Here is a 12410-nt window from a genome sequence, read left to right on the forward strand (position 1 = left end):
ATCTGTCTCTCAGTGAAATACTGCCCTTGTTACTGCTGCATCTGACCATATGTTCATGGTGCAATCCCTTTAATGTAATCACAACAGCAATACACCTGGGATGTGAAAGCTGTTAGCAAATCCTTGGTGTCAGTGCTGCAGGCAAGAGGCAGAAACAAAGCAAGCCAAGAGATACACCAAACTAAAGGGCGTGGTGTGAAAACGACCAAGAGAATGTCAAGAGTCAAGAAATCTATGCAGCCAAAGGTGAACCCTGGGCCAAGGAAGAGGCAGAGACAGAGCAAAACCTGGCAAGCTAGATAATAGTGAGATCCTACAACACACAGGGTTGGAACTAGATGATCTTTAAGGTCCCATCCAACCCAAACCATGCTATGAATCTATGATTCTATGATTCCCTTATCCCTTATCAAACAAGCGAAATCTCAATCTTGGCTTTGGCCAAATGGTTCACTGCAGCTCAGTCATCTTGATGGATACAGCAGCATCTATTACGTTCCGGCAAGAACTTGGGGCCCAGATGACATTCTGCACAGATAAAAGTAATGAGATACACACCTCTTACATGTTCCTACATAATTATGATGCAGAGGGATGCTAATATATGTAAGGAGCCATTGAAAACAGGCAGTGTTTTGCAGGTCTTTGCACCTCACTGTAATAATAAACAGTAATCATTGTCATTTTCCTGCATTTTTACTTCTGACTCTTCACACAAATGTTACACCAAAGCAATCTGATTTCATTAGCTTTGAGCAAGCTGACAAGTAGTCACTTCCCTAGAAACAGCAGATATACAGAAAATCACATTTTTTTATGAGTATTGTAATAAAGATTCAAGCAGGAATAGTTGTACAAAATTCTGGTGCCCATATCACTCACAAGACCAGATTAACCCAATGAATCCCAAAATCTGTAATGCAATATTTTTGCTTTCACTATTCTTCACTGTCTCATTCTAAGACCATTCAGTTTCATTAGTATTCTTCACTGTGTTGTCAGTCTGCATTATGGAGGGTTTTGGAAGGCCTTCAGTAAAAGAATACTTGACTGTGCTACAACCCTCACCCTTTGTACCTCCATTCAGATCCCAACAGAATGAAATTCTAAGTGCCTGCATGCTGCAGGAAATGAATTCTTAACGAATCTTAGGATACAAGTCTAAACAGATGACAGTACTTCCAATCTGCTAAGGAAACAATATGTTTTAATTAAGTATAAGGTTTAATAAAATTTTCACTCCTTATACAAAAATGAGTGGTGTTTAACAGATGGCTGACAAACCAACTCTAATAATTTCTGATTAAATGCTTTTGTTTAGTGTTTTCAGTCACTCTCTACAGGGAATTAATTACTGGAAATTAAAAAAATCAAGGTTCATGCCAGTTAATATCCTTGAGAAAGTGGAAGGTAATCAACTGTATAAATTACAGTGGCATATGCAGGCCAGCTTGTGGTCAAAATTTGTACAACATACCCCAGACAGTTTTGAAGTTGGTTAGACAAAAAGTGTGCGTATGGAGAATCCGTCTCAAGTAACTACTCTGTTGTTTTAAGTACGCAGTGAGCAGCTGTATTCAGAACAAGATTCCGTTGTGACTTTTCTTCAGTTTCTGATTTTTTAAATGACATTTATTTATTTACAGTGGCCGGTACTATTGTATGTTCAAAGCACATGTTTACATGATTCTTTCATGCTCCAAATTGCTCTTTGAATAAGCAAACCAGCTTCTAAGGGCAAATTTACATGGAAATATGCATGAGGAGAACCATCCACCAGTGATTTAATGTGAAGGATGTAAGTAGACAAGCAGGGTGGGAAGTCACCCTCCTCTGAGGCGCTGCTTGCTGCAGTTGGCACTCAGCTCCCCACCCAGACCGAGGTTTCACCTAACCTTGCTGAGGCCATTCCAGCTCAATTGGTATAACAAGCACTCCAATAAATGTCCCCAATTAGGCTTTGTATAAAAGTAAGTAAAAAGGAAAAGAGGAATCACTTTATTATGCATTGTCCTCAAAGAGATGCTACTTTGAAAATTTACCCGGAAAAGTTTATTTGGCAGTAATCTTGAGTAGGCAATGCCTTAGCTGAAGTCTGTGACTCTGGACTTTTTGCTCCTCTGAGTTGATTGCCAATTAACCCGAGTTAGTTAACAGCTTTGTAAATGTTAATCTAGATATTTCAGAAATGTTTCGTGTTTTTCTCCAGGTCTAAGCCAATTGGCAATCAACCTGAATTTTAGCAGCTCAAGTGCAGTACTCTAGAACAAACTGTCCTCTGAGAAGGCTGGTCTTTCCCTGCAGAAAACCAGTACCAACCCATTTGATGTCTTGTCACTATGCTTCTGTTCCAGTTTGTCTTTCAGTGCCACATACGCTTTGTATTGGCCATCTGCAAGAGCTGAGAGAGAAGTTCATGTGCACCTCCAGTAAACTTGTGGTTTTCCAAGGATTCTCTAAGACTTTCTAATCCTGCCTTGATCATCACCCCTTACGGTGTTTAGTTGTCAGTGAGTTTCAGCCAAACTAACTTGTTCATTGCAGAAGACTTACTACAGTAGTCTGAGATATTAGTAAATTGTATAGTCATATATATGAACTTTGAATTATACAAATTCAAAGTTTTCCAGTGTAACCAAAAGAAAGAAAATCAGTAAGAAAGAGCAATAATTTCAGGTATTTTGGGGTCACTAGCTACAGCTAAATGTAAGAAAATATAATTAAATGATGAATTCCTCCATGATGGAGATTCATTGGGATATAGATTTCTGTTACTTTTAAACTCTTCTCCAGTAGATTTCACTGGGAGCTGGAACAGCAAAGGTCTAAGAAATGTGAATGTTTTTATTTTGTATTTTATATTATACAACATATATTAATAATTAATTATATAATAAATATAAGTGTAAAAACATCTTTATTCTTTTTTAGAGCTCTAGAAATAAAAAGAATTTTCTTATCTTGGCTAATTGTTCAGTGCTGTCAACTGTATTACTTTTCTCTGGAATTGAGAAAGCGTTCTGTAAGGTGGTAGGAAGATGTAAGTAAAGGGTTTCTGTCATATGTACCTTCACAATCAGACAAGGCAGTTTCTAAAGTGCTGTGAAAGCTATGTGGGTGAAAAAGAACATTGGCACCAGTGCGGTTTTTGCCATTGTGGATGTCAGTTTTTAAAATAATATTAATTGATAAAAACATAACTTAGCAAAGAATATGAAAACATGTATCAATATCTGTTCTGCAAGCATGGCTCACACGTACTTGCCTCATCACCTATATCAGTAGGAGCCTATCACAGGAGTTGGATGGCCATCTTGGTTTGTGACATGAAAAGTCTTTTCAGCAGAGGAAGATGAACAGAGAGGTGTCAATCATTATGAACATTGCAATGAACACTTTGTCACACTAACAGGCAGTTACATGGGAAAAAAGACTTCTAGTGAGTAACTGCTCTTTGTGGTATTAACAAAAATACCACCCAGGTCTCAGGCTTTGAAATAACTTTTACATTCTATTTGTTTTTCAGGTTACCTTGCCCTTACTTTCCAAGTATCTCCTTTGTTGTCTTTCAGAGAGATGCAGCTCTGACTCTGAAAGACAGAAGGGCTCCCTTTCTTCTCTCTCTACCACTTTTCAGCATTGTGGTAGAGGGTTTTCTGTACAACTTCAGGCTTTCTTATTAATTTTCTCTCCAGAGTAGCCTTTCTTCTGTCACAACTTGAGAGATAATCCTATAGCCATCATATAGACAACATTCCACTTGAAATTATTGGAATTTCTGGACAAGAAATGCAGAATTGAGTCCTATGCCACTAAGAGCTCTTTGGCTAGAAGTTGTCAGGGAAGTTGTTAGAGCTACTTAAGTGTATCACCACAACAAGCTCTAGACTGTGTAAAGGTGTATCTTCAAAATGCACTCAAAATTCATGATTCATTAGGACTGACAAAGATTTCCAAGATCAATTGCTGAAGTTTTCCTTTAAATATATTGGAATGCTATATATTAAATTATAAGCATAGGTAGAAATATCTTAGACATAACAGGCTCATGCCTGCTGAAAGACTCACAATGACAGAGAAATTGAGAAATATAGATCTTGAGATAAAACAATAAACTCAGTTGTGAGCTTTCAACTCATTTGTGTTAATTTTTCTCACTGCAACTTTTTTAATGCATGCATAGCTGTAAAGTGTCATTATTTATTAGCTATTCTGAAATGTTTCACGTATTTTCTCATTTGCAAATGTACCTGTGAAGCTAGTTGAAAAGTAGGGCATACTGTTGGGATGTGTAAAAATATTTGTGAATTAAGTTCTGATCTATGTAAGATTCCGAGTGATCTGAGTTCTTACACTTCATCAGGAGCTAAGGTACTGTGAACCTTTCAAGCAAGCGCTCAGCATCTGATTTGGAAAAAACCCACCTAAAATATTTCACATGCAAGGTTCAAAATAGCAGGATTTGTCAATATTCCTTGGAGATTCTTTGTTGCAGAACTTATAAAATCGAAACTATGGGGTCTGTTTGATGGTACAAGAGAAAATTAAGGTTATCACACATATCCTTTATTCAGCAGTAACATCTCCCTTCCCCCTACCCTAGTCCCAAGCAGTTGCGCATATTCCCTCACTTATGCTGGGTGGTTATCAGAGAGATCAGTTTATTAACATGAATATCAGTGCACCAGCAAAAGGAAGGGATGATGTGAGGGAGGACCAGTTTAGATGATGCTGGCTGTGAGCAAAGGTCAGCAGCCCCATAGCCTCACCATCATGAGAGTCTGTCACTACTTCTATTGATTAGGCCAAATCTGCATTAAAAAGTGTCTTGCTGATAGCAAAAGGGACACTGTCAATAAATTTTATACTGGTTCAACAGGCAGAATGAATGCTGTGGATGGAAATCTCTTTGTTAACTTGTGATCATTAGGCTGATGAAATCCAAAGTATTTTTAAACCAGTTGTAATTTCTAGATGATTTACGAAAAATGCTTGTTTCTAAAAATGATGATTTGATATACTCCACAGTTAGTTTACTCTGGTGCTCAGCTACCCTTACAGATATAAATCTCCTCCTTAACACAACTTAATCTGCCTTCCTGTAGATTAAATTTGTTATCTATTTACCTCTGCTTGAACAATAGGCAAGTTACTTCTTGAAAGATGAGATTTTGTATTCTTTTCTATGCTGATGTAAATCTGTATATTGCAAGACTTTTGCTATTACATGAAAAAAACACCTTGCATGGAGTCTGAACCCAGGAGCATTTCCCCCTGATCGATGGATTCCCATAGGATGATCTTGAAAAAGACTGCTCCCTTTCATGACGTTATAAGGTTTGGAAACCTGGGAAAAATATAACCCCCTGGGGGGTCCCCACTCCCACCTTGTTAACGTATTTCTGTATTTTAGCTGGGATAAACTGATACTTGATGTTTATATGCTTATGCTTTCCTATCCTAAACCAAGGGAAGTAGAAAAGTGGAGACACAAAGTTCAACCCTGAAACCAGACCATTTCTTGTTGCAAGCAGAACTCTTTTTGTTTCAACAAAACAGGAGGGTTTTTTTCAGTAGACCATGTATATAAAAAACTATTCCAACTAGCCATCATGCAGACAATGATTCACAGAATTATAAAACTTATTTTTTCATATTGTACACAGAATGGAGCAAAATTCCCTCCGGTTTTCAGTATAATTTTCTGCAGTCTTTCATTATTCCTGATTGGAGAGTCGAAGTGACTGCTGAGTCATTAATACTAAACAAAGCAGCATATTGATCCACAAGATGCTTTGCTGCCTATGATTTAACTGTAACTTCAAGTTTTTACACAGATTTACTTAAGAAAGAGTGCAAGTTAAGTGTGCATCTCACTAATTCTCTACTAGTGGACTAGTATAAGCAGCTTTTTAGCATAATGGTTTGTGTAGTCAATTAGCAGAGTATTAGCCATAATAGATAACATTCTTACTAAGACCATATTAATTAGAGCTTAAACATAGCTAATCTGAGACCTATATTAAATTTCTATTATTATGTAAGCATAATGCTTCCATAGGCAAGTAATTTCCTTCAAGGAAAAGGAAATCCTAGCATCTGAAGGAGAAATATGCAAATTTTAACAGATACTTGGAAACCACTTAATGTTTTCTAAAACGTGAGTGTGCCAGGCCATATTACAAATAGTAGTAAGATTATGAGCTGCAAAGGACACCAAAGATTGAATACCTGTCCAGTTTATTGGAACAGAACGAGTGGAATTACCAGCTAAGAAAATTTCTGCAAGGATTTCATGGATTTATGTAACTGCTCCTCATTTGCCTGGAGTTAGACCCTAAGTTCTGGGGTTTTCTAGTGTAACTTCTTCAGAAAAATACCCAAAACACTGGTGTGTCTCTATGCCTACATTTTTATTGATCCACCAGTTTTGAGACAAACACTATTCAAAATTAATTAAGAATCCTGTATAAATACAGATTTAAATTTCATTTTAGTTACATGGGTTTGTGGCCTTATCACTTTGTTCAGCAGTTGTGTAATATAACCAAAGCTTAATAACTCTCTGGTTTATCAGCTACCTGAAGGAAACCCTTAGGCAAAAACATATTACATTTTTAAATCACAGATAATCATGAAACTAAGCAATTGCAATTATACAAGCATAGAAAACTTCAGTACAATATCAGAAAAACTGCATACTGCAACAAAATTAAAACACCATGATCTTGACTTCTTCTACCAATAGTATCATCGCTGCTGTTAGTAGTAAAAATCCACTAATAATAAGTCGATAGGGCCACAATGTTCTGTTCTGTCATCTGCTTACACCACTGAGAATTATTGCCCATCTGTATGCCAGAAGACAAGTGCTTCTCATTGTGGCTGAAATGAAGTGGAAGAATGAGGGTTAATATGTTCATAAATGTTCATGCCAAGAGTCATATAAGTGACTGAGGGTTCACTAGGCATGTCACCTCTGTAACTTCAGATGCAGACTTGGCAACCTTTTGAATTCATATTCCCCTCTCCCATTGTCACTGAAAAGCTGTTTTCATAGTTGTAGTGTCTTTTTATCTTTGCTTTTTGGTTTGTTTCCTTTTGTAATGGTAGCTTTTCAAACACTGTGGGATATCTAAGTATTAGCCACACTCTTCCATACCTAAAAATGGCAGTCAGCAGTGTTTTAAAATATCTCTTCCCAATTTATGCATCATTATTTTGGGAACATATACTTTAATTTCACCAACAGAGGTCAGTAAACCACTGAAAGAGAACCATAAGTGTTTGGTGAGAACACACCCTCGTCAATCTTTCTAACATCTCTCTGATAGTTTTGTTCAAAGGGCTTCAGTAAATATAAGCTTAGTTAACTAAAATTAAAAAAAAAAAAAAAAAAAGAGAAAGAAGCGAGGGTATGCATATGCACACAGGAGAGTGAGTTTTATTAAGGATATGAGTTACACAAAATACTACATTGTTAAAGATCTTTCAGCATTAGAATATATTTCATATACCTGTTACGAAGCCAGTAGCATACATACGTGCATAGGTATGATCACTGCTAAATCAATTTGTCAAGCTTAAAACAGGTTGTGACTTACACAGTAGTGTTCTCAATGATCTGCTCAATTCTACTTTTCAAGCTTTGTGCTGTTGAAAACCAACCTAGTGTGGAGAGAGTATGAAGAGGAGGATCCTAGAGAAGTAACATTTAACGATATTAAAATACCAGATAGAAGCGCAGGAGAAACCAAGAGCTGTCACTGACTTGCTCATTTTGGCAGTAACACTCAGCTAATAGAACTATATAAACACGTAATTTTCCGACATTCAGCTGTAATGAAAAGCTATTTTTACAAATCATTACTTTCGGTATATGGTGTTTCAGCCACGTGGCTTCTATTAGTGTACAGGGGAGTTTCACAACTAAACCTGCCTGCGCAGTACTGAAAGTGCACCTTTTATGTTGAGCTAATCCCAGAGGGGAGTCAGCACTCATGCCCATGTCCTTTTGACCTTTATCCTTTTAATGCATTTTGCCTCCATAGCAGAAGGTGAAAACCTAGTTTTTATGTTTCAAAACAGACTGCTTCAACAGTAATTCTCTATGAAGCTGAGGAAAGTAACATAGGCTCCTGTGGAAACGTTGGAAGTCCCCAGTTCAGCCACCAACAATAGCTTTACAAATGTATTTTTAGAACTGCTTTTCTGGTAGCCCTTTGAAGCTCACCCGAACGGCCTTGCTACCACCCCTCTCAACAGCTGCGAGCATGTGAAGCCATTGGAGTGGAAGATGTTAATTATCATCAGCTACTGGAATTTCTCCAGGGACCACTTGTGGTTAGAAACATGCTTCCCTGAAGCACTAGGCACTGGGATCATCTCTCCTGTAGCTTTACCCAAGTCCCTCCTCTTAAGCAAAAGAAACCTCTCATTCCAAAGCAAAAGTCCTGATGTTCACTTCTAAATATTCTGTTAGGGCAGGATTGAGTGGTTTTCTTAAGCAAATTTAAGATTGAATGAAATTACCCTTAAGTGTAAAATCTTTTATTTCATGAATAGAGTTTCAACAATAGGGATTTTCATGTATATGTATTTCCCATGGACTAGGTTTAGCATATGTACAGATTTTGATTAGAAACTGGAGAAACAAGCCTACAATGAAAAACAAACAAAACCAGAAAACAGCCAAAATGATGGACACAACTGCAGTTGTGTTTTTCTCTGACAAGAGCAATTTGAACTTCCTTCCAATGGCCAAGAAAAAGCTATGCACCTTCTCTCCATGTCATCAGAAAAGTGCAAGCACAAAAAATGGTCTTTTCCCTTCTGCTTTACCTCCTGCTATTCAGCAGCATTTTGAGTCTAAACTTGTTAACATCAGGAGCTTGATGTGATGTCAGCAAGCGAGATATTCCCCACAGGGGTCCAAACTAATAGTAGATGAGCTGGCAGAAAGATCACCAGAAAGGGAAATAACATAAACCCAACAGATTCTAAGCCTAGCCCTTTGCTGTGACTACTACAAAGTGCCTTTAATGACCGAACACATCACTAAATATACTTTGTAGATCCCTCTGTGGTACTTAAACCTAGCAATAGGTACCACGCCCACAAAAAGACTGAGCCAGGTCAGTCTCTAGCTGCAGAGAAAGTAGGATGAACTCAGTTATCCGAAGACTCGATCCCCAGCATACTAAGATGGACATTTCTTTTGCTTTTTGCTATGGATGAGAATGGCATGTGTTTCCCACAACTTTACACTGACACAGGAGTCTCTTCTAAGGGAGCTGAAGAAAAACAGTCACCCTGCTCTCCAAGAATGCTGTCCCTTTTCCTGCAAGAGCACAGGAAATCCCTGTGCACTCCCCCAAGAGGAAAGTGTAAGCAGGAGGAAGGAAGCCAAATGTAATGGAAAGTAAACATGTCAACTGTGAAAAGTTACCAACAGCAACTACAAAAAAAAAAAAACACAACCAAAAAAACCCACCCTGAAAAACAACTCACCTCCCTTCTTATACTTAAGGGCAACAAGTACAGTGACATTCCAATTATTCAGTGTTTACAGAGCTACCCCCTCTCCTCCCATTACCAGCCAATTCCCTTCTATGTGTTGTTGCATTGTACTCTATCCCTGGATCACACCAAAGACAGTGATGGAGTAGATACAGTCAAGATGAGGGATTGTTTAATTCTTCCAAAATGGTCACTACTTAATGGCATAGACATCTTAACTGCAGGCCTTTACAAGCTAGAGGGCAAGAGAATACACGTTTCCCAGCTGGTATCAAGAGCAGTAGTGAAAGTAAAAGTGAGCACACAAACACAGAACTGTTATATACAAAAAAAGTTTAATTGAAATACCTGTATAAAAAATATGATCTCCATACATTTCACACTGTTAAACAGAAGAAAAAAAAAAATCCAAATCCAAGCTGCATAAATGCAACCAGATCACAGAAACACAGCAACACAGCTGTTAAAATAAATTAAGGTTTATGACTCTGCCACTCTACCTTCCAGAGCCAATGCACGGAGACTGTACAATGTCAATAATTCAAACCCCTTCCAAACAGCATTACTTTACATTTCTGGTACAATAAATACCAGATAAAAGGCATACTAACTTGAAAAAGTCATTCTATTTCCCTTAAATTAGACTTTGTACAACAATTTTCCATCTTCCAACAAAAATTGATAACGTCAGAAATTTTTTTTTGTCTTTTTTTTTTTTTCCAAAAAAGTTAACAGGAATGCAGAAAAAAAGTGCCATGGGCAAACCACTAGAATTCCCATGGGGAGAAGGAGGGGAAAGCACAGTGTTGAATAACTCTAACCAAATAAATTAACCAAATAAATAGCCACAGCTGAAACCTGTGGGAGGTCTTCTAAATTCCAAACAATAAATAACTGTATAGTACATGGGAAAAAACAAGTTTACATAAACACATTATACAGGTATGGAAAAAAAGTGAAGTCCTTGAATATTGCATTGATTGTGCATTCAACATGCCCATACATACTTTAAGACTCGCAGGGTGACAAAAGGCAGGGGGGAGTTGAGAAAGGGGCTTCTCATGCCCAATGGTAGAGATGATAAAAGGAAACATGAATAAATGTTTCTGACAAAAAAGCTGATATACCTGTTCGTATTTCTGTGCAGGCTATAGGAAATATTTTGAGCAGCAGAAGTGGGTTGGATTTGGAAAAGGACCAGGGCGGGGGGGGCAGGAGTGAAATGTCTGTGTTCAAGTATTCCATCACCAGTGGATGGGACTACTTCATTCAATCACCGAACATGTTCTCCAATGCATCATAGGAGCTGCTTCCTCCAGCACTGAGTCTAAAGGGAGCAAATTCCTATAATGAACTGGATCTTCTTTGGACATACACAGCTCAAAAAAGAAAGTCCCACTGAAGCAGCTTTCAAAAAGGCACTCAAAAGCAAATAAAATCTACTCCAGGCTCTATGAGAGCAAAAAAGTTTACCATGTATTCAAGAGGTCACTGCTTTCTTAATAAGGTCAGTCTTTGACTAAGTACTGGCCTGCATCTCCCAAACATCAGCGTTTCCAAAGGAAATCTCTCATTCCAAAGCAGAAACCAGCAAAGGGGGAAAATAAAATCAAGTCCCTCAGACAAAGATTCAACTACAGAATAATGAATGCATTTTTCTAGCCCCTCCTAAGTATTGGCAGCAGCACTGTGGTCTCTCTGCTTGTAGCTCCCCTCCCAGTGCGAGGTCCTTAGTAATTCACAGACTCTCATTACTTGAACTTGTGCTAGATACATCAGTATCAAGGGTCCGTAGCCTTATGTCACAGTCCTCAGGCTTGACTACTTCAGATTTGTGAATCCATTGATGGTCAAAAATTTGCTCAAGTGTTGGTCTGTCTGAAGGCCTCAGTGAAAGGCACCATTTGATCAGCTGTTGACATTCTGTAATGAAAAACCAAAAAAGGCAATTTTAGACTAGGAAAGTAGAAAAAAAATACTAAAGAAAAAAGTCCATCCATGCAAGGTCAAAGACCTCACTTGTATAGGGGTCAACTCACCAGGTGAAATTCTTCTCCTGAAGTATAATCGTCCCCTCAAGATTTCTTCATCTTGCTCAAAAGGGATGTCTCCACAAACCATATCATACAGCAGAACCCCCAGAGACCATACTGTTGCTGACCTCCCATGGTATCTGTGGTATCTGATCCACTCTGGAGGGCTGTATACTCTTGTTCCTAAAAGCAAAAACAAAAAGAAAAAAAAAATTTAAGTCAAGGTTTAGAATGTTTCCCCATTGTTCAGATCATTCTAGTACAGATAAAATTAAATTCATAAGCTTGTCATATGGTAGTAAAAACAAAAAAAACAAAACAAAACAAAAAAAAAAAAAAAAAACAAAAAAAAAAACAAAAAAAAAAAACAAGAAAAAAAAAAGAAAAAGGCTTTATATTTCTCATGTGCCAAAGCCATTAGTGGTGTAATGTCAGGTCACCCGCAGGGTTACACCACCACCAGACTTGGCCCATCCGGTCGTGTTATCCACTGCAGGGCCCAGTGCAGCCCATCAGCTGACTGTTTACCGAGGCAGCTCCTTTCACTGACCACGTGGCGTCTGCAGCATCGCACCAAAAATAGACACAAAAGGACAAAGGGGGCTGGCGGGTGGGGAGGGGAGGTGAAACCCCGCTCTGCCCGTGTGACACAGGGCTAATCCGCTTTATCCAATTCCGCAAGCCGGTAAACAAAATAGGGCCGCTTACCATTTCTACGTTTGTAAGCTCACCCCCCCCGCCACCCTCCTTCACTGGCTCTGCCCCGGTGCTCGCTGCTCCCCGGGTACCACACAGAACCGGGAGCTGGGTGACGTGCAGTGGGGCTTCGGGTTTCACAACAAACAGATGTGACTGCGG

At 38.5% G+C, this 12410-nt stretch overlaps 1 protein-coding gene across 1 annotated transcript; it reads right to left on the reverse strand.

Moving 5' to 3' along the window:
- Positions 1 to 10831: 10831 nt before the first annotated feature.
- Positions 10832 to 12263, reverse strand: LOC104405880 (serine/threonine-protein kinase pim-3-like). The gene is made up of 3 exons (XM_010014723.1): positions 12074 to 12263; positions 11559 to 11735; positions 10832 to 11442 (listed from the first exon to the last, which is right to left on the reverse strand). Exons 1-3 carry the CDS (start codon positions 12261 to 12263, stop codon positions 11258 to 11260), a joined length of 552 nt encoding a protein of 183 aa, XP_010013025.1. The 3' UTR covers positions 10832 to 11257.
- Positions 12264 to 12410: the final 147 nt, after the last annotated feature.

This window comes from Nestor notabilis, unplaced genomic scaffold (assembly GCF_000696875.1).
Source record: "Nestor notabilis isolate BGI_N333 unplaced genomic scaffold, ASM69687v1 scaffold3010, whole genome shotgun sequence".
Lineage (NCBI taxonomy): Eukaryota > Metazoa > Chordata > Aves > Psittaciformes > Psittacidae > Nestor > Nestor notabilis.